General features: G+C 41.5%; 1 protein-coding gene across 13 annotated transcripts in view; it reads right to left on the reverse strand.

Moving 5' to 3' along the window:
* Positions 1-22,562, reverse strand: part of HMBOX1 (homeobox containing 1) — a 425,772-nt gene that overhangs the window by 133,027 nt on the left and 270,183 nt on the right. For all 13 annotated transcript variants that reach the window (XM_033938850.1, XM_033938859.1, XM_033938852.1 and 10 more), the window contains one exon: positions 18,529-18,682. In XM_033938850.1, coding sequence (XP_033794741.1) covers positions 18,529-18,682 — 154 coding nt within the window. The remainder of the gene's footprint in view (positions 1-18,528; positions 18,683-22,562) is intronic.

Genomic DNA, 22,562 nt, shown 5'->3' on the forward strand with positions numbered 1-22,562 from the left:
TCTGTGTGATTTTCTAGGGATAGATGTTTGTCAAGCGTGACTCCTAGTATTTTTAATGTTTGTTCGAGTGGGAAAACCAATCCTTTCACCTGGATTGTGGTGTCTTTGATTTTGTCTTTGGGGGTGGCTAGAAAGAATTTTGTTTTGTCTGGGTTGAGCTTTAGTTTGAAGGAGAGCATCCAGAGTTCTATCTGGCTGAGTATGCTAGTTATGTAGTTGAGAAGATCCTGGGATAGACTGGTTAGAGGGATGACAATTGTAATGTCATCTGCATAGATGAAGAATTTGAGCTTAAGTTTCTGAAGGAGGTTACTGAGGGAGGCGAGGTAGATATTGAACAGGGTGGAGGATAAGGGGGAGCCTTGTGGTACACCGCAGGAGTTCACCCAGCTGTAGGAGAAGTTGTCATTTTTGTGTACCCTGTAGGATCTGTTTCGTAGGAACCCTTGGAACCAGCTGAGTACCCGGTCGGAGATTCCAATGTGGGCCGGGCATTCCAGGAGAATAGTGTGGTCAACTAGGTCAAACGCACTGCTTAGATCAAATTGTAAGATCAGGGCGCTGGAGCCCCGACTGAAGAGTATGTGCAGGTGGTCTAGTAAGGAGGCGATGATGGTCTCTGTGCTGTGGTCCGTGCGGAAGCCCGATTGATTGTCGCTTAGGATGTTGAATTTTTCCAGGTATGCGGAGAGTTCTGCTTTTACTGCCCCTTCCGCGATTTTGGTGAATAGTGGTATGTTAGCTATTGGTCTGTAATTGGAAGGTGCGTTGGAAGAGTCCTTTATGCTTTTTATGATTGGGGTTATTAAGATATGTCCTTGTTCTGGAGGGAGTTGACCCATAGTAGCATGTTAGCTTTGAAGTAGATCGGAGCCGTTTTCATCACATTTGGGGGGCAAGTATCTAGTTTGCAGAAGGATTTGGTGTATTTGTTATAATATTTGTTGAAGGTTTTCCAGTCGATTGTGGTAAGTTGGTTCCAGTTTAGGTCGGATCTAGACCCTTGGTCTGGTTTAGCTATGTCGATGTCAGGGAGGATGGGAAAGAGCTCCAGGGGATTGGTCTTGGTGGGTAGTGCTGATCTTAGTTTTAGGATCTTGGAGTTGAAGAAATCCGCTAGGGTGTTGGCGGTTAGTGTTGAATCTTCCTGGTTGTTAGTGAGTGTTTCAATGTTGTAAAGGTTATTGACGAGTTTGAAGAGGTTGCTGCTGTTGGATGTGATGTTTCCAATTAAGTGTGAGTAGAATTTTTTCCGTTTTTCCTTGGTAAGGTTTTTGTAGGTTTTTAGTTTGAGTCTCCAGGCAGTTCTGAGTTCCTGGGTTCCTGACTTTATCCATAGTCTTTCTGACTTTCTGAGGTCCCTCTTTAACAGTAACAGCTCTGTGTCGAACCATCCCTCCTGATTTGTGGTTCTGATGTGGCGGGTTTTTGAAGGGGCTATTTCATTTAAAATGTTAGTGCTGTCAGTGATCCAGGCGGACATGAGTTGATCTATTTCTTCGTCTTGTTTTATGTGGGTGTCATAGCGAGACCAGAATTCCTCTGGGTCTATCTTTCCTCCAGTAGTGTGGGTTGTGATGTTTCTTGTTTTGTTGTTTCTTGAATGTTTTTGTTGGCAACCCAAGGAAAAGTCGCATAGTCTGTGGTCAGACCATAGGGAGTCTGTCCAGTTGGCTTGTTTCCAGTATATTTTTGGGTCGGTCGGCTCGTTGGAGGAGAATGTGACCAGGTCTAGCTGATGGCCCTTTTGGTGAGTTTTGGTTGGGGGGGGTTTGAAGAAGCCTAGTTGGGAGGTGAGTGACCAGAAGTCGGCAACTTCTGGTTGGTCCGCTTGCTCAAGGTGGATGTTGATGTCTCCGCATAGAAGGTTGTAAGGACTTGTTAGATAATTAGTTAATAAGGAGTCAGCGAGGTCCTCTTTGGCTAGGGACCATTTTTGGGGTGGGATGTAGAATAGAGTGACTGTCAGATTACATTCTTCTCAAAGAACAAAGTTTCGTCACACATCTTTATAGAATAGCGCATAGCAAGATGCAAGCGTAAATTCTAATTGTTGACAATTAATGCCAGTAATTGATTGTTAGCACCCAAATATTAGTGTTTATTGACTCATTACTCAATTAAATTGCACGCATAAATTGGGTGTGCGCCCAGATTTTTATGCACAATTTTAAGTACCATAAATAGAATCCTGGAGATATCTTTATAGACCTTCCTTTCAGCATTCTATGTTTTTATGGGATCCTTTTACTAAGCTACATTAAAAAGTGACCTGTGGTATCGGTAGCTTGAGGCCACTTTTAGTGTGGCTGTAAAATGGCCACATTTCCTATTTCTCCTATTAATGGATACACGTTCATTTCTCAAATAGTGTGTGGTCATTAGCACATGAGCCCTTACCAGCACCTATTTACTAGGCGGTAAGGGCTCCTGCACTAACCACATACTAATTGGCTAATGTGCGGTGATGCAGCAGTACTAACTGAATAGCGCTGGACATATCTACTCTTCTCCCCCAATGCACCTCTAGCACTAAAAAAATATTCTATTTTTTAGTGCCTGGGTAGCACATGCTGGACTTAAAACTACCGCAGGACACCTGAGCATGCCCCAGAATAGTGGATTTTAACCTGTGGTAAGAATGTGTTAGTGCTTACTGCAGTTTAGGAAAAGGGCCTCTGTATTTGTATGTACATTTGCCCATGGAAAAACAGTACATAAAGGTCTGTTACTGTTACATATAGGTTATGTTACTGTGGCTTTTTAAATGGACTTCTACATTTTTTTTAAAACTCCAAGTAGGGAAAAAATCTACAGAACAAATATGCAATCAGCATTTTCTGCACAATCACTGAAAGTACAAAATACAATTACAGGCACTCCCCAGGTTAAGAACGAGTTACGTTTTTAAAGATGTTCTTAAGTTGGATTTGTATGTAACTCAGAACTTGTAGATTTTAAGATTCTTGTTGCTTACCTATGCTCCCAGCTGACAAAAGGTGTCCCTACCAATGTTCCCTCTAAGGTACAGCCTGCACAACCACGCTCTGTTCTTAATGTGGCCATACATCATTCCTGAATCTACTACAGAAGAAGTGTAAGTCTATGTCACTGGAAATTCTGCACAGTGAAATCAAATGAAGCTGCAACTGTGTTCTTAAGTACAAGTCATACTTAAGTTGGGCGTCTGGCTTGTTGGCTTACAACTAAAATTAAGTACAATTTGTCTTTGTCTCAGGGCTCTATTTGAATTGTATTTTCCATTTAAATGACATGCTAAGCATCTCATCTCATACTGTGTCATCTCTAAAGCTTCTCCAATAATGTACCAGACTGAAGTGCCAAAAATATCAAAATACTAAATACAATATGAAGGATGATGATGTCAGCAGTGATATCTATTAGAAGATGTGCTGAAAAATAAGACTGGTTTTTATTCCTTGATATATTGCATGATTACTGAGATTCATTACTGTAAGTCAATAAATTCTGTCTATAGATTAATATCCAGATTATGAGAGGAGTTTGCAAGTAAAGGGCTAGACTTGCTAACATATTATAGCAGGGGTGGGCAACTCTGGTCCTCAAGGGCCAGAATCCAGTTGGGTTTTCAGGATTTCCCCAATGAATATACATGAGATCTATTTGCATGCACTGCTTTCAATGCATATTCATTGGGGAAATCCTGAAAACCCAACTGGAGTCTGGCCCTAGAGGACTGCAGTTGCTCACCCCTGTATTAGAGTGTACCAATGCTCAAGACATGTTATTCCCTTTGTGCTTTTTTTCTCCCCATTACTAAACAAGTACCATTGCCTAAAATGGGAACTGCATTAAGTAAAGCATGTTAATATAGTACAAGTCAGCACCCTCTAACACAGGGGTGTCAAAGTCCCTCCTCAAGGCCCGCAATCCAGTCGGGTTTTCAGGATTTCCCCAATGAATAAGCTTTCAATACATATTCATTGGGGAAATCCTGAAAACCCGATTGGATTGCAGCCCTCAAGGACCAACTTTGACACCTGAGCTCTAACATGACAGCACACGTTTTAAGTCTAACCTTACAATTTTTTGCTTCATCTCCAATGTCAAAATCCATATAACTTTAACACAACTCTGCTGAGATTATGGTGGTTTGATCATATATTATGAATAATTATCATTATTACATCAAAATATATATAAAAACAGAACATGCAGGAAATAACACTTACATAATAATTTCCATCATCAAAGGTATCAAGTCCACATTATAGGAAAGCCCTTCAACTCAAAAACACATTAGAATTTAGATTGAAAATAATATCTCAGTAACAGGTGAGTAAAAGGCTAAATAAATCCTCTATACAAACCTCAACTTGAGAAATAAACACTTAAGAATTTGAGAAACTACTTTATCTTTAAGGAAATTTTCCAAGAAAATATATCTTGTTTCCTTAAATGTGACCAGACATATACAGGAAAACTGTAGAAAGAAAGTAGCCCCCACAGCTAAAACTTTAGGCTTCAACTGTAGAAAGGCTTTTCTTCTCAACTGAGTGGGTATGGCAACATTAGGAAACATTTGCACAGCTTATCCACAGAATAACTCTTGTTTCTTAGGAAAAATAAGATTTTAGGACAAATTGCTTCGGTTCTTCTTTCTGAAAAGATATCAACAGCGTAGCTCTCTTAACTGGCATATCATGAGATGATTCTAAGAATTTTGAAAGGTCAAGACTATCATTGACGTAATAGTATCAATTGAACACGCCTTCCTTATTAAGTTCCTTAGTTCCTCTAGGCAAATAAGTAATATTCAATACTCCTAAGGAATCTGGTTGATCAGATTAGAGTACCTTTTAAAAATACATCTTTAACAATTCCTGAAGAGCAAAATAATAAATTACAGGAAAATTTAGTATTCTTAAATTCTTGCCCTTGATTTGTTCTCTAAACCTTCCAATCCAGAATGAATAGTCAAGCTATCTTTAACAGAGGAATTGACAATTGACTGCATATTAACCATCTTGGTGTCATTAATTATTAATTGATGCTCAACAAATTTAATCCTTTGTTCATGTTCTGCCAACTTCACAGAGGAAACTTCCATGAATTTACAAAGTTGCGACAAAGTTCGTTCAAGAATATTCTCCATTCTGGTCACAGCCTTTAGAACATCCTCCAAAGTGATAGATAGAAACATAGAAACAGAGTATGACGGCAGAAAAGGGCCATCGGCCCAACAAGTCTGCTCACTCGTATAACCCTCCCCATTAAGGGTGACCCCACATGTTTGTCCCATTTTTTCTTAAAATCGAGAACGTTGTTGGCCTCAACTACCTGAAGTGGAAGATCATTCCAACGATCAACCATCCTTTCAGTGAAGAAATACTTCCTGATGTCACCATGAAATCTCCCACCCTTGATTTTTAATGGATGCCCTCTTGTAGTCATAGGTCCTGTGAGGAAAAAGATGTCTTCTTCCACCTCAATACCTAGGCGTTCTTCATATGGGAGATCTTTGAGTCCTGAGACCATCCTAGTGGCCATTCGCTGATCCGATTCCATTCTCAGCACATCCTTTTCATAGTGTGGCCTCCAAAACTGAACATAATATTCCAGATGGGGTCTCACCATGGACCTGTACAACGGCATTATAACTTCAGGCTTTCGGCTGACAAAACTTCTTTGGATGCAACCCAGCATTTGTCTAACCTTGGATGAAGCTTTCTCCACTTGATTGGCAGTCTTCATATCTTCACTAATGATTACTCCCAGGTCCCGTTCTGCAACAGTTCTTGTTAAGGTCTCACCATTTAGGGTGTAAGTTCTGCATGGGTTTCCACTACCAAGGTGCATAACCTTGTACTTTTTGGCATTAAAACTCAGTTGCCAAATATTAGACCATTTTTCCAGTAAAAGTAGGTCCTGCATCATAGTGTCAGGCACGGTTACTCTGCCCACTACGTTGCACAGATTGACTAGTTTTAGAGGTAACTTTGTCAATGCAGGATAGAAGTGTTTGGCTGTTTAACCGGAGAAGGTACTAATGAATAAGATTGAGTTCCAGATAAGAAAACTTGAGAAATACTTGTTGGAGCACTCACTGTGCCACCCAACGCAGTTTCATCTCTTAAGAGGAGCTACTGATCCCTCCAATGTCACTGCAGGTTGAGGGGGCGGGGGTAGTTTGACTGATGAAAAAGAAGCCACTATTGGAGAGGAAGAACCTTCAACTGCAACAGAGCAAACATTCTGATTCATTGGAACCTGAACCAGGGCTGTTTTCTTAACAGGTCCCTTGATCTTGCTCATGGAGACCAAATTCTCCTACTCCTTAACTCAAATGGCTCCAAACGGGCCAGACCTTGTTCCACTCACTGGCACTTATAGTTAAAGAAGCTTCCCCAGTTTGCTCATATTGTAAGAGCAATTTTGAATAGCAGTTTCAAAGAATGTGCACCAGTGAAATAACTTCTGTTTTGCAGTCTCTCAAGGACCTTCTGACATGGAAGTCCTTGCTTTGAGATTCCATACTCAACAACTCCTGCTTTCATAGGTCATCTCCCACAATCCTGCTGGGGTGTGAAGATCTCCTAGTGAGTAGTTATCTCCTTTCTTCAGCAGCATTAATAAAACATCTCCTGCTGTTGTGGAACCAGTCTCATGGTAAGAGCTGCAATCTCACAGCTCGGATTGTGAAACTGGGCTCACAGCTGAAGGAGATGGCATTTTATTAATGCATTTCTTTCTGCCCAAGCGGGAGGTCATCAGTTAGTGCCGCAGTCAAAATCTCTCAGGGTATGGAGCTGGAAGTGGATTGGGCAAGTCTGGGGTGCAGCTTGGGGCATGGCTTAGCATCTCTCTCCCAAAGATAAGGGCCCTTGGCAGGTCTGAGATTCCTCTTTGAAAACGATTGAGGAGCCCTTAATTAATTTTGAATATATGAAAATTGTCATGTGCAATTCAAACATGCATGCTTTGTTGCTAAAGGGTCAGCTCAGTTTTGCAGCAAAATAGCTTCCTATTGAAAATTAGGTAGTGTAAAGTTTGTGCATTAAATACACCTTTGTACTTTACACCTGCTATGTGTACAGGTGGAGAAAAAACCCCCCATGATGTGTACTTTCTCAAAAAGGAAATGAACATGTAGGGCCAAATTCTATAAACGGTGCAGCTCAGCACGGTCATCAATCAATCACTAAGCACAAATTATTATTTTTTTTTTAAATTATATACCGCTTATATTCTAAGTGGTTTCCATAAAATAAATCTAGATAAATTACAAATCAAAACTTAAGAATTTACAAACTTCCATTCATTCCAAGATCGAGTAACAAACTCCACTCACTCCCTACAAACAATCAAATCACCACATATTAAACCCTGCTAACAGGCTAGCTATGGCATAGATTGTCAAAACTATTTGCTTCCAGACTTCAAAACCAGTACAGAAACTACTTATGTCAAATCCTAAATTGTATTGGCTCTACATCCAGGCATCAACAAACAGCTTAGTTTTTAACAATTTTTTAAAACTAAAATGGTCAGTGCATGTCCTGATAACTTATTCCAGAGAGACACTCCAGCAATTGAGAACATTTTCGATTTCGTAGCCCCATGTGTAGGGTCATGAAATGGTTAACTGTTGTTTGAAATGCTGCTCTGGCCTACATAGCTGGAAACAGTGTACAATCTGCTGACATCATCTGCCTGAAATGTATGTCCCTGCCTTACCACATTGTAAGTTAAATAGATAAGTTTGAGCCATGATGTACCCTGCCCTCCTGAACATGTAACAGAACTGCAAGGCTTAGATAAACAGATAAATGAACTAGCTTCCTAAAGGACTATAAGTCATACCCCTGAACCTATTGCAAGTGCTGGCTTAGGACCAATAATAATTATAGAAAAGTTATAGAAGTAACAAATGAGAAGTTCTGGATTTTGCATATATTAGTTTGCATATGTTTAGTGAAAAAGGCATAAAAGTCCGTGCATTTCCTGTTTCTGACACTCTTGTAAGCAGGCTGCTCACTACACAAGAGTCCGGCATGCTGTAAATAAACCTCTTGTACTTTCTTCACGCCTCTGACTTTGTGTGTCCAAGTGACCTTTCACATGTATGTTATGCTGTCTTCTGTTTTTGCTAATAATCTCATTCCACTTTCTGACTCAAAGCTCTGCTTAGTTTATAGACTTCCCAGAGAAATTGAATCCAGTAGGGGGCTGATTGACAAACATTTATAGAATCTTGCCTAGTGGTGCCTAGGCATTCTTAGGTGTCGCTAGGCATCTTGGAGATAGGCACCAGTATAATAGGCCAGGTTTTACTTGGCTAATTTACAGGTGCCTAACTTGGATGTCTAGCAACTTTTCAGGTAGGCATCGTTAGTGTTGGAGGGTGCCTTGACTAAGACATCGCTAGGCATCCTATGAAATCAGTGCCAAACTTAACTGGCACCTTATTTTTTTCTTGACTGGCTGAAAATCATGGTCAAATTTGTGTACAGATCAAGAAGTTAGGCATCACTAAGGGCAAAAATCTATAAGAAGCACCCAAAAGTTATGCGCTGATATAGGCATCATTCAGTGCAATTCAAGTACAATTGGGTGCTGTTTAGTGAATCGCGCTGAGCGGCCCCTATTTGGGCCCCTATTTTGGAGGCGCCCAATAAATAGGCCAGCTCAAGGCACAACTAAAAGTTAGGCGGCCATGTGAGTGCTTAAGCACGCTTAAGAGCAGCGATTCTGTAACAAGGCTCCTAACACATAGCCATGCCCACACCTAACGTGCATAGCACCTATTTTTTTTGAAGGCCACCTAAATTTTTAGAGGCGCCTTGTTACAGAATCGCTCTTTCTTGATAGGTGCCTAGTTTCAATTATTGCTGATTAAAAAGCATAATTGAGCTTGTTGTTCAATTTAGATAGGCACCTATCTAGTTGGGTACCTCCAAAATAGGTGCCTAAGATTAGGCGCCGGTTACAGAATTTGGGCCTAAGTATCCATGATTAAGGTGCCTAGTTGTGCCAAATGTAGATATCCTATACAGAATGTAGCATAAGAACATAAGAATTGCCACTGCTGGGTCAGACCAATGGTCCATCCTGCCCAGCAGTCCGCTCACACAGCAGCCCCAAGGTCAAGACCAGTGCTCCAAATGAGTCCAATCTCATCAGTTTAGCATGAACTTGTCCAACTTTGTCTTGAAACCCTGGAGGGTGTTTTCCTCTATGACAGACTCCGGAAGAGCGTTCCAGTTTTCTACCACTCTCTGGGTGAAGAAGAATTTCCTTACGTATGTACGGAATCTATCCCTGTAACTGTTTACCTCTTCCAATGTGAACATACTTCCAAGACACAATCCGGAAAATAATACATAAGCTGTGAGATCCTGTACATACTTCTAACCAGGTTCAGCAGGGCAATCTTCAGATAGAGTATGAAAATGTGTTCTCTTACAGCTGCAGCAAAATGATCAGCAGCAAAAAGTTGTTAAAATGCTTCTGCTATCTCCTTGCAATTATACGGAAGTTGGACACAGCAGATGTCACTAATGATACTGTCATTCACAAAAGCTACACTGGCATAATGTTAGGTTATAACAAATGCACAAAAGTCAGGAAATGTAAATAATTTCAATCTGATTCCTCAGTCTGTTTGCTATTGTTTGCTATATCACATGATACTTAAGAAAATGCAAGTGTGCTGCTTAAATCTTCATTTTACTTTCCAGAACGAATTGGAGATTTCTTTTACTACTAACAAGACAACAATTTCATACATGCGTCAACAGCTACATAAATGTATTGCCCAACACCCAGTCCTAAGAATTAAAATAGCAGGTAATTTTTCTAAAGATTTTTCCACAAGCAAAAAAGAGCTTTTAAAAAACACCTGCATAAAAGGTATGGATCTACTTTTACATGATTTGTGCACAGGCTTTATTTATTTATTTTAGAATTTATATACCACTTATAGCCTAAGTCAGTGGTTCCCAACCCTGTCCTGGAAGACCACCGGGCCAGTCGGGTTTTCAGGATAGCCCTAATGAATATGCATGGAGCAGATTTGCATGCCTGGCACCTCCATTATACGCTGATCTCTCTCATGCATATTCATTAGGGCTATCCTGAAAACCCGACTGGCCTGGTGGTCCTCCAGGACAGGGTTGAGAACCATTGGCCTAAGTGGTTTACATTCAGGTACTCAAGCATTTTTCCTTATCTGTCCTGGTGGGCTCACACTCTATCTAAAGTACCTGGGGCAATGGGGGATCACAAGGAGCAGTGTGGGATTTGAACTCACAACCTCAGGGTGCTAAGGCTGTAGTTTTAATCACTGCACCATACACTCCACACACTCCTTTTTAGGACTTCACACATAAGTGATCTGCTATAAAATCAAGCTTTTCCGTCTAGTTAGGAAATCCGGGAAACAGTTAAGTAAGAACAACATCACAGAAAGCATAGCAAGGTACAAAACTGTTGCCTTTAAATATCCTCATCTAGCCAAGCACATACACATTCCTCATTGACAGTATTAAAGGCACATTTGTACAAACATTCTGTACCTTCAAACCATGATCTGATTAATGCACATCCATTTCCAGGGAATGGCACCAAATTAAGAGCTATAATTTAATTCTGATTTATAATATTTCATTCAGTAAACCTAAAGATTTCCTCAAGGAATTCAACGAGTTTGGAAAAATGCTCTTAGCGAACAGAGCATGGTGAGGTCATACAATGATTTGACATTCTGTGAATCAGGAATCTTGCTAGGGTAGGATGACTTGATTAAATTAAGCTGCACTTCATTGACAGGCTAACTGGCAGAGCAATTATTCTGTAAAGCACAGCATGTTACAGTATATGCCGTGATTCTTTTAATGAGTATTTTTCTTCACAATCCTATCGTGCAGGGCTAGATACACTGTGCTAAATCTGATTTAAAAATGGAGATTATGAATACCAGAAAATGTCATTAGTTGATCTGGTGTTCTGAAGACTATGTTACTTCAGTCTCACTCTAATTGACCATGTAATCAATTCTTTTGGATGACAGTAATGTAAACTATACAAATACCAGATTACAAATGTAGTTCTTTAGACTGAAGTTTCTGAAGTTTTATGTGATCAATGTTGTCAAGACTTGTCTTAATGAAACCAAATCATCTGGTCATTTCACCACTATTCAACCGAATCAGGCCAAGTCTCAATGGGGATGTCAAGTAAGGTTGGCCCAGGGTTTATGCCTTTTATATGGCAGGCTTAACACTAATTCTAGTACCATGAAACTTCCACTAGGGGACATTGGTGCCAATTTAGAACACAGAGCAATTCAGGGCAGAAGCAGAGGGGGACCATTCCTACCCCATTCCACTACTCTTAAGTTTATAACTTCTTCTGAAAACTAACCCCTATTTTATCCCCAAGAGAGCACTATTTCAGATAATATAGTATTAGTAAATCATCACACTGCAGGAAAAAAACTGAGCAAGATGTATTTCAAGAGACAAAATGCAAATATTTATACTCAGGCAGCAACAGTGAATAAATAATGCATTAAAAAAGAGTAAAATTTTTGCAGTATAGAAAAAAATCAATGCTTTCTGAAGCTGTTTTGGGAAAAAAAATGTCATAGATAATTTTTATTTAAACTGTGAAGAGAAAAAATGCTGGCTTTGGTCCAGTAATTCAAACATGTCTTTTGTATATTTAAATTTGCTTTTTGCCAAAGCACTGATGACTTTTAAGAGATAATAAAAGTTTGTGGTATCAGCCATCATTGTGCATTGTTTTTAGAAACTGAACTTAAGTGAAAATGCAGAAGTTAATTTGAAAATAAATCTAATGGGTCTATACTTAAACTCCATGACCAGTATTTTTAAACCCTGGTCATAGCATTTAAATATTTCAATTATATTCAGTGTCATTACCCAATGAAGCAGGAGCATTGAGCTTATTGAATAACTTAAACTGCTAGCTACATGAACAGGGGATGAATATTGCTGATATCTGTATAGCTGAGCGAAGGAAGTTGCTCCACTTTACCCTCACTTTGACTTGGTACTATATGAATAACTTCAGGGTAGACAGTAAGAAGTTTCAGCAGCATTGTGGAAGTTATTCAAAAATGTCATCCTGAACCGCAAGGTAATGGTGAAATAGAAATCTCTAATGTAATGTAATGTAATGAAACCCCAGATTACATATTAAAAAAGGAGGAAGGAAGCCCAACCAGAAGTGAGGTGAAGGAAGCTATTACAGCTATAAGAAAATCCTTCAGAGAATGGAAGAAGGATCTGGTTGAAAATAGGAAGAAAGAGCATAAGGAATGGCAAGTCAAATGCAAGGCACTGTTAAGGAAGGCAAAGAGAGACTTTGAAAAGAAGATTGTGTTGGAGGCAAAAACATAGTACTGTAAAAACCTTTTTGTAGGAATATTACAAGCATGAAGTCAGGACAAGAATCAATTGGACCTCTAGATTAGAGAATGAAGAAGGGAAAACATAAGTCTCAGTCCCCACAAGCTTGGTCCCTGTCTCGTCCCCACAAGATCAGTCCTCGCCCCGTCCCCGCAAACCATCTGATCCCATCCGCACAAGCCTCGAATAGTTATGATTTTATATTGAACTTATTTTATTAAAGTATAAAAAGAAACAATATTCAGTACAATTGTCATTTTATAAACACAAACAATACAGAGCAAGGATCAATAAAACACCTGTCTCCCCTCCCCTTCATAAATATCCCCTCCACTATCGAGAAAACTGAATAAGCTAAACTACTACAGAAAGCTACACAGAAAAATCATGTTACCAGAATACTGCAGTCACACATGAGAGGAATAGCTTTAGGGGAGTGCAACTAAGGCAACTGCCCCATGATCAGAGAGAGCCCTAAGCCAGCTGGACACTAAAGAAGCATGGCCTGTGCTTTGCGGTCCCCAGTTATGTCTAACACCAGCTCTTGAAGGATACATATTTCAAATCTGATATATTCTAATCACAAAATATAAAATAAATTTTTTTTTCTATCTTTTGTTGTCTCGTCGTTTTAATCTTCAAATCATGTTGGTCTCTGTTTTATTTTGTCCTCTTAACTCACTTGCCAGGATCTCCTGACCATTTGACATTTCTTCTTTCTCCATGCTCACCATCCATCTTCTATCTCTGTGTATGTATTAGACCTCGTGTTCAGCATCTCCCTTCTCTATGTCTCCTATATGTCCCTTTCTAGTTCCCCTGTGCCCATCTCCCTGCCTTTATTATCTCACTATTATAAGAACCCCTCCTCCTGTGTACAGTATCACTCCTCTATATCCTCATGCCCCCCCCCCCCGTCCGGAATCTTCCTTCTGCGTTCTATTCCTTCCATGTCTAGCCATATTCTGTGTCCATATACCCTCCCATGTCTAGCATTATTCCTCTTTCTCCCCCATGCAGCATTCCCCTTTATGTCCCTATTCCTATGCTCCCACCATCTCCCCTCTTTTTGTATATCTCCTTGTGTCCAGCTTCTCCCCTCTCTTACTCACTTACACCAATGTGTCTTTCATACTCTCTCTTTCCTCCCATCCTCTGCTATGTTCAATATTTCACTCATTCTTCCTTCATCCCCTTGGTTCAGCTTTTCTCTTTCCCTTCCCTTCTCTCTCTTCCTCCCTACAGGTCCTGCACCTCTCTCCCTTCCCTCTAGACCCCTTCTCATGGGTCCAACACCTCTATCTCCTCCTTCAGCACCCAAGTGTGGGTCAGGCAACTCTCCCTTCCCTTCAGCTCCAGTCCACCCACCACATGGGCCCAGCACCTCTTTCCCTTCCCCTGAAACCCCAAACCAAATCCTGCACCTGTATCCCTTCCCTTCAGCTCCAGCCGGTCCAGCAGCCCAAGCAACTACCTTCACAGGTACAGCAGGAGCCCCCCCTCATGAGTCCAGCAGCCCCACTCCCTCCCTATCACAGGTTCAACAGCCCCCCTCCCTCCCGATCACAGGTCAAAACTGGCAAAAAAGAAAATCCTGCTACTCCTCCAAATAAAATAAAAATAGTGGTCACCCCCTCACATAAACCCTATTGTTTTTAAACTCCTACTCCTTTTTAACAATCCCCCTCCCATAGGACACTGACTAATTGCATTGTCTTTTTCTAAGGCCCCATACAGAGCTTGGTCTCTAACACAACACCTGGAGCTCACTCAGTCCCTCCTTCCTGTGTCTAGAGTGACCTTCCCATTGACTGGATCCTACCACAGTCTGAACTAGAAGGAGGGAGATTTGGAAAGCTATAGAAGGCTAAACTCTGAAAATTATCAGACTTGCTAGCCAGAATTCTGGTTTTGAGACAGTTAATTTATAAATCTACAGAATCTTGGAAAAAAAAATACAGTTTGCAATTCTAGGCTCCTGAGTCCTGAGCACACCTTCCAGGACCCCCCCCCCCCCCCCACAAACCTCTGGGTTTTGGCACATTCCTAGTATGCCTATGCATGCCTTAAGATGAAAATAAAAAAAATGTTATATCAAATACCTAAACAAAATACAGCACAAATAAGATGGTAAGTTCTTTATAATGTTTTTTTGGCATGAAAATTGTTGGGCTATTTTGGGGCTACTTTTGACATGAGTCCAGACAGAACTTTTTCACCAGCTGGCAACCATGCCTAGAAAGGCCTTCAAAAATTAGTCTCTAGAAGAGCATGATAGATCGACAACTTTACACATACTCTATTTCTTATACACTTCCTGAGAACATGGAAGCCAGGTTCAGATAGAATTACCATATTTGTGAAGACAAAAAAAAAGAGGACACGTGTATGGTTATCAGGCGTCCAGATTTACCTGGACATGTCCTCTTTTTAGAGGACTGCCCAAGCATCCGGATGGGTTTTAAAAACCATTGAGATCGGGACCACGTCTGGAAGACATCTGCACTTGCGCGTGATGTCATAGTGTCGCAGATGCCCTCTAAACATGGCCCGGAAGAGATGAGGTTTGTATAGGATCGGGGTTGGGGGTAGAATGGGGCAAGGCTATGAGCAGAATGGAGCAGGCTGTGGGCGGAACTGGGGGCAGAACAAGGCAGGGCTACATGTCTTCTTTTTATACGACAAAATATGGCAGCCCTAGATACATGACCCCCGCCTTACCCACAGCTTAATCTACACTCCACCCATCTTCTTGGTCCCCCCTCCCATCCTCTGTACCCTTTTAGTGCTTCTCCCTCTCTCCCTTCCCCCAACCCTACTCTCCCTCCTTCTCCCTCTCTCCTTCCAACCCCCAACCCCCCCACTGGTGCCCATCTCTCTCCTTCCAAACTCCTCTCCTGATGTTTCTGTCTCTCTCATCTCATCCAGCGCTACCCTAACTCCATGCTATTTTCTCCAGCACTCCCTCCTTTCCATGCTTTTTCTCCAGCCCTCCCTCCCTCCATACTATTTCTCCAGCCCTCTCTCCATGCTGTTTCCCCAGCCTCCCTCCATTCTGCTTCTTCATCCCCCTCCCCTCCATCTGATGCTGCTTCCCCTCACAACCTTTCTAGCTCCTGACTCCCCCACCTACCTCCTCTCCGGGTTCAGCAGCTGTAATTTAATCTTCGGGCAGCCATCAGCAGCGAGGTGAGCCTGATGCTGCTGGCCTGCCCCAGAAGCCATCTTTCTGCAGCGACTTTCTACTCCCGCGTAGGCGGGACCTGCAAAGAGGCAGCTTCCGGGGAAGGCCATTGGCAGCAGGCTCATCTTGTTGCTACTGCCGGCTGCTGAAAGATTTTAAATTACAACAGCCAGGCCTGGGGAGGAGGTAGGTGGGGGAGTCAGGAGAGCCAGCTAAACCTGGACAGACTGCCCCATTTAAAAAAAACTATCCAGGCATCCAAACAGTCCTCTAAAAAGAGGACAAGTTCAGGTTCTCTCGGACGTCTGGTAACCCTAGGTTCAGATCCCACTGCGGCTTCTTCTGATCTTACTCTAAGGGCTTCTTTTACGAAGCCGCGTTAGCGGTTTAACGCGCGTAATAGCACGCGCTAATTTGCCAGCCGTGCTAGCCGCTACCACCTCCTCTTGAGCAGGCGGTAGTTTTTCAGCTAGCGTGGGGTTTAGCGCGCACTAAAAAGTTGCGTGCAATAAAGCTGCTAACGCGGCTTCGTAAAAGGAGTCCTAAATCTCCTAACCTTCCATTGGCTCAGGTACAAAGTTAGGTTGTAAACTCTCTGAGAACAAAAAAATATCCTCTATTCCTGAAAGTAACTGATCATGAGCTACAATTTTAAAAGGTATGAGCTGAATTCAAAATCTCTTCTATTCCATTTCTAGTTCCACAAAACAAAAATCTTAAACATTATGGGCAATTTTCAAACTGTCTGAACTGAGACAAAGGCCGGACGTACATTTTACTCATTACTCTGCACCAATTGTTTAAGTGAAAATAAGTATATACTTCCACTCTGAAGATTGCCATGTGTACAAAGGATAATTTTGCTTGAAAAATATTAACAGAAATTGGAAAATCCAGTCTTCATGAAGACTTTTTCTCCCCAACTTGTTCATGCCCCCTAAAATGCCATCTTTTACTGTTGCACACAACTTACTCCTATGTAGTTCAAATCTTCTATAAGTCTCAGTAGAATGAACAGAGATATTCTTGTCCGCTCAGAGAAATAGAACTCTAATGGGGGTGTTAATCCACCTTGCGGAGCCCCCAAACTTTGTATCAGCGAAGAGAAGGCTTCTTCAGATCTGTGATTTCTTTCATTTTGATTTTTGCAACCAGTTTAATATTCAAAAGTACAAAGAAAGATACAAATAATATAAAATATATATATATATTTATATATATAAAAAGTAAAACAACATTATTATGTCTTAGAGATTGAACATATGAAAATCAATGAACGCAATGACTGGATGGTGAACTCCGCGAGGCAGGTTAACACCCCCATTAGAGTTCCATTTCTCTGAGTTGGCAAGAATATCTCTGTTCATTCTACTGAGATATATAGAACATTTGAATTACATAGGAGTAAGTTGTGTGCATATATATATTCAGTATACATTTTTGTATACTTTACTTATCTCCATTATTTTGAGTTACAGTACCCTGTGTTACTATAATTCGATTGGATCTCTTAATGTTGAGCAGTGTACATAAATTTTGCCATACTGAAGGAGGATAGTGTTCATATGGCCTATCTGACTCTCTCCCCGTGCATGCTTCAGGCTCCATGTGTCTGCTAATCCTGAACTGAACTAGACGCATCTCACTGTACCCATATTGTCTCAGTTTTCTGTGCCCTGTTTGCTAACTGCTCTGTATGTTACCATGTAACCTGTTCTGAGCTCCTTGGGCAGGATGGGCTATAAATCAAATTAAATAAATAAATAAATCACTATGAATCTTGTGCTCTATATGTTTCAAAAAGCAGTGTTCTGTAATAACTTAAATTAAACTAAGGGCACGGACACAAGCCTTTTAAGGGAAATTCTATAACAGAGTGTCTACAATTAGGTACCCAGACTGTTTACGGTTTATTAAGTCTAATAGACCACCATTTCATGTACTCACAGCAAGGCAGTTTACAATTTAATTAAGAGCAAAGCTCGCAACCTGTGTGAGCTCTTCATAGCTGCATGATTATTCTGCACGTCCGGAGGTCAAGCAGGGTTTTTGGGCTGCAATTATGAGGTCAGAGCCACAAAAAGATTGGGAAGCTCTGGTTAAGAGCCTTCTCTATAAATACAAGTTTCTTCAAATACATGCTTAACATTTAGGTGTGAGCACTTACACTAGTCATAGAGCTGATGTAAGTGTGAGCGCCTAAGATGGCAGATACCCACCCACATAATTTACAGTATTATGTACATTCCGCTCATGAGCAGGAGCTCTTCCCATGCTCCACCCCTGCACATACTGCCAATATGTGCAATAAAAGCTAAGTAAGTATCTTCAGAGGGCATGCAAATACATAAATGTGCAAATGCATGCATATATGCCAGTATAGTTAACGTTTACATATAAAACGCACATGTAAATGTTGGCACTTAAGGGGAAATTCTATAAGAAGCGCCCAAAAGTTAAGTGCCTATATAGGCACTGTTCAGCGTGATTCAAGTAAAATTGGGTGCTGTTTAGTGAATCACGCTGAGCCCTATTTGGGCACCTATTTTGGAGGCGCCCATTAAATAGGCCAGCTCTAGGAACACTTAAAAGGTAAGCGCCTAGCTGAGTGCTTAAGAGCAGTGATTCTGTAAGAAGGCGTCTAACACATAGCCACGCCCACACCTAACATGCATAGCGCCTATTTTTTTAAAGGTCGTCTAAATTTTTAGAGGCGCCTTGTTACAGAATTGCATTTTTCTTGATAGGCGCCTATGTTTCAATCAGTGCTGATTAAAAAGCTTAATTGGGCTTGTTATTCAATTTAGATAGGCGCCTATCTAGATGGGCGCCTCCGAAATAGGTGCCTAACTTTAGGCGCTGGTTACAGAATTTGGGCCTTAGTATACAAAAAAGCCCCATTAGTGCATAACATTCAAAGAACAGTACCTTTCCATCACAGCAAGACACTCTTTTCTCCATGTGAACCGACTACCCCGCCGTAATCTGAATGTCCCTGATGTAGCACTAACAGGAGGAGGCGTTTGTCTCCATTCCGCGTCTTCTACTGGTATGGGGGCAGGCCTCATGCTCAGTGTAGCCCCTAAAATAAGAACAAATACTGTGTGACCAAAGGGACAGAAAATCTTGCTCTTTAGGGCCTGTTAGTAAAGAAACAACGCAACAAAACCATAGACTAACTGAGGATAAAAGGTACATATATACAGTATATTAACAAAGAGATTTCATCAATAAGTAAAGCCTTAGAGTAAAACTTCAGAAGATGTGGATCGTGACCCACAATAGGGAAGCAAATCCCGAGCCTGGGATCATGGCCCGGGCAGCTGCTGCTCCTTAGTATGTTACTGTCTTGTATTGGCCAGAGTGCCACAAATCTGTTACCATGCAAATTGGGGTCACGGCTGCAGAAAGATTGGTGAGCGTTTGCTTAGCGAAAGTGGAGAGGGACAGATTCGTCAAACTTTCAAAAACTACAAGAACGAGAGGGCATTCGTAAAAATTAAAAGGGGACAGATTCAGAACCAATGCTAGGAAGTTCTTCTTCACCCAAAGGGTGGTGGACACCTGGAATGCGCTTCCAGAGGGCTTGATAGGACAAAGTACGGTTTTGGGGTTCAAGAAGGGATTGGATGATTTCCTGAAGGAAAAGGGGATAGAAGGGTATAGATAGAGGATTACTATACAGGTCCTGGACCTGATGGGCCGCCGCGTGAGCAGACTGCTGGGCATGATGGACCTCTGGTCTGACCCAGCAGAGGCATTACTTATGTTCTTATGTTATGCCAGACTTAAGATGTGAGAAAGAAAAAAACAGCATAAAATTTTGCAATCTAAAACAGTATTCTGAAATAGTGCTTCATTTTCTCAAAGATGACACTTTCTGCATCTCAAAAGGTTTACCCCTTCTAACCAAGAAAATATACAAGTGTTGAACGTTAAACCTGTGAAAACAAAATTAACTTTGACTAGGGAATAAACAGTGTAAATCTGTAAAAACAAAATGATATTTGAATAAGGTATACACAGGGTATGAAGGTATAAATTAGGATATTGGAGTATAAATAGAGTATGGGGCAACCCAGTGTATACCCTAGGGTATGGAGGCACTCAGGGCGGTGGTGCCCATCCCCCCCTCCCCCGGCTCCTTCCCGACTTCCCCTGCTGCACACGCGCCCCCTTCCCTTCCTCTGTACTTTTTTAATTTTCCAGGAGAGAGCAACAGCACAAACTTGCTACCCACGTCGTATCAGCTATCACTCTGATGTCACTTCCTAGGTCCTGGGCCCGGAAGTAAAGTCATAGAGAGGTGACACTGACATGGTCAGCAAGTTCGTAATATTGCTCATGCAGGAAAAATGAAAGAGGTACAAGGGAAGGGATGGTGTGCGTGGCGGGGGGAGGGGCAGAGAGGAGAGGAGGATGGGTGCTTGCACCCTTTACAAAGACTGTGCCCGGGGCAGACTACCCCCCACCTTACTAAGCTAGTGTATAGAGGCAGGCCTCATGCTCAGTTTAAACCTGAGAAAACAAAATTAAATTTTAACTAGGGTATGAACAGGTATGGGGGTAGGCTGTTATAAACTAGGGTATGGAGGCGAGCCTAGGGTTGCCAGATTTTCCAATTGGAAAATCCGGACCCCTAGACCTGCCCCCAGTTCCGCTCAGTAATGCCCTAGTCCCGCCCCCTGCCTGCTCTTGTCAGGCAGGGAGGAAGTCTGTGTTGCGCAGACTTCCTCCCTGCCTGACGCGATTTGAGGAGTCTTTTCAAAACCTGGTCAAAGTGCCAGGTTTTGAAAAGCCGTCTGGACCCCCAAAAGGAGGAAATGTCCGGGGAAATCCAGACGTCTGGTAACACTAGGGAGCCTCATGCTCAGTATAAATCTAAGAAAACTAAAATTTTGACTAGGGTATAAACTTTTGGGGCAATGGCCTAGAATGCAGTTCTGCCATTTCTTTTCAGACTTTAGAGCAGTCGGATGTTCCCGCTCCTCCCTTCTAAGCAGCCTTCAGAAAGAGGAAGCAGAACAGAGAATGGATCTTTCCTTCTGATGCTCCTGTCCATGGCCCACCTGCTCTCTTCAACTGGTTGCACAATTTCAGGTCATTTCTGTCTTTTACCTGTGTATAAGAGATACAGTGATTGTGCATAGGATAGGGTAGGCCAAAATGATCTATAAAAAACAACTTCCTGACCCTTGTGCCAAAGAAATTTTAAGTACTGTTTGAAAATAGATTCACCACTGGACCACCAGGGATACTTAAGATGCATGGGGGAGGTGGGGAGGGAAATAAAAATAATTAGAATCAGCTGGGACAGGAGGCGGGAGGGATCCCTCCTGATCTAGCCACCAGGTCTCATGACAGGCCCGGAAGAGGTCTGCAAACAGGTTTGGGAGGGGGGCAGGTCAGCGCTGACCCAAATATAAACCGAGATCCCCATTTTTTGGCCCCAAAATCTCGGTTTATATTCAGATATATACGGTATGTCTCCAAGGTCTTAGTCAAAAATACTGTAGAAATATAACAAAGAAAAAAAACCCAGCACTGAGACAGTCTTACACAATTGAAGGCACGATAATAAAAAAAATCCACCCAAACCCAAACCATAGCATGAATCAAAGTTCTAGTTGCATAATGAGAGAACAACACACGATCGAGTAGCTGTTGTATTTGAAGTTCGATTCTTTCAGTTGCCTCACAAAATACAGTGTCTGATTTACATGGTTGGGTGTTTTAGCTATTTGCCCCTCCCTCCTTTTACGAAACTGTAGGTTTTTTTTAATCGCTGGCCATGGCAGTATTGGCTGCGACGCTCATAGAATTCCTATATACGTCAGAGCTAATACCGCCAAGGCCGGCAATAAAAAAGCCTAATGTGGCTTCGTAAAAAGGGGGGGTAATTATTTTATCTTTCCTTTTTTCATAATATGTGTATATGTGCTATATTTTTTATGTATAAATGTTTTTAGTGTAATATATTATCTGTGTAATTAGATTTGTAATTTATGTGTTTGTAGACTCCTGATGAGGCAACCTCTCAGGTGTCAAAACACTAGCTGTGTTGAGTCATTTTGTTTTGCACACAGATTGATAAATAAAGATCCCAAGTGGAAGCATCTCTTTATCCCTACTTTGATTGATTGATATTTGTTGGACATGGGAGTAGATTTCTGTGCTTTGGTGGTTGCATTAAAAAATATGATAGAACATAGGGAAAGCCAAAGTTCATGGAATGATATAGAGGCACTATAGTAACATACATAGTAGATGACGGCAGATAGAGACCCAAATGGTCCATCCAGTTTGCCCAACCTGATTCAATTTAATTTATTTTTTTTTGTTCTAGTTTTCTTAGTCTTATTTACCATCTCTTTCCTCTTATGATATACAGTGTTCCCCCAGTCATTTGAGGTATTCTCCAAACAGGACTTCCTGTGCTAAAGTCGGGCTTCACCAATCAGGAGCTGCATGTCAAAGCAGCTCCTGATTGGTGAAGTCTGACTTTAGCGCAGGAAGAGGTGGTTGGAGCATACCGAGAGTCATTTCCTTCACTCGCCGGCGCTCCAGCTGCTCTCTCCTGCTTCCCCAGGCGAAAAACTGTATTCGCGGGTTTTTTTTATATTCGCGGGGGTTCCTGGAATGGAACCCCCACGAATATCGGGGGAGTACTGTATGTGGATTGAGTTTGTATCATTGTTACTGCTTTTACCAAGGAGATTTTGAATAAATTACAACCAAAGGACTTCCATAGTCTTGTTTGTTTGGATCTGTTCTTCTTTTCCTGTGGAAACTTGGGTCTTTTCATTTTTGCTGGTGCAAGGAAAACAGCTGCCAGGAAGTATAAAAGGCGGGGCCAGAGTTCAGTTAAGGAGGCTCAAGAAAGGAAGGAGTGATCACCAGTATGCTTTGATTACATGAGTCTGAGGTAAGCCAACCTTTTACCTATTGAATACATGGAAATC

This window comes from Geotrypetes seraphini, chromosome 3 (genome assembly GCF_902459505.1).
Source record: "Geotrypetes seraphini chromosome 3, aGeoSer1.1, whole genome shotgun sequence".
NCBI lineage: Eukaryota > Metazoa > Chordata > Amphibia > Gymnophiona > Dermophiidae > Geotrypetes > Geotrypetes seraphini.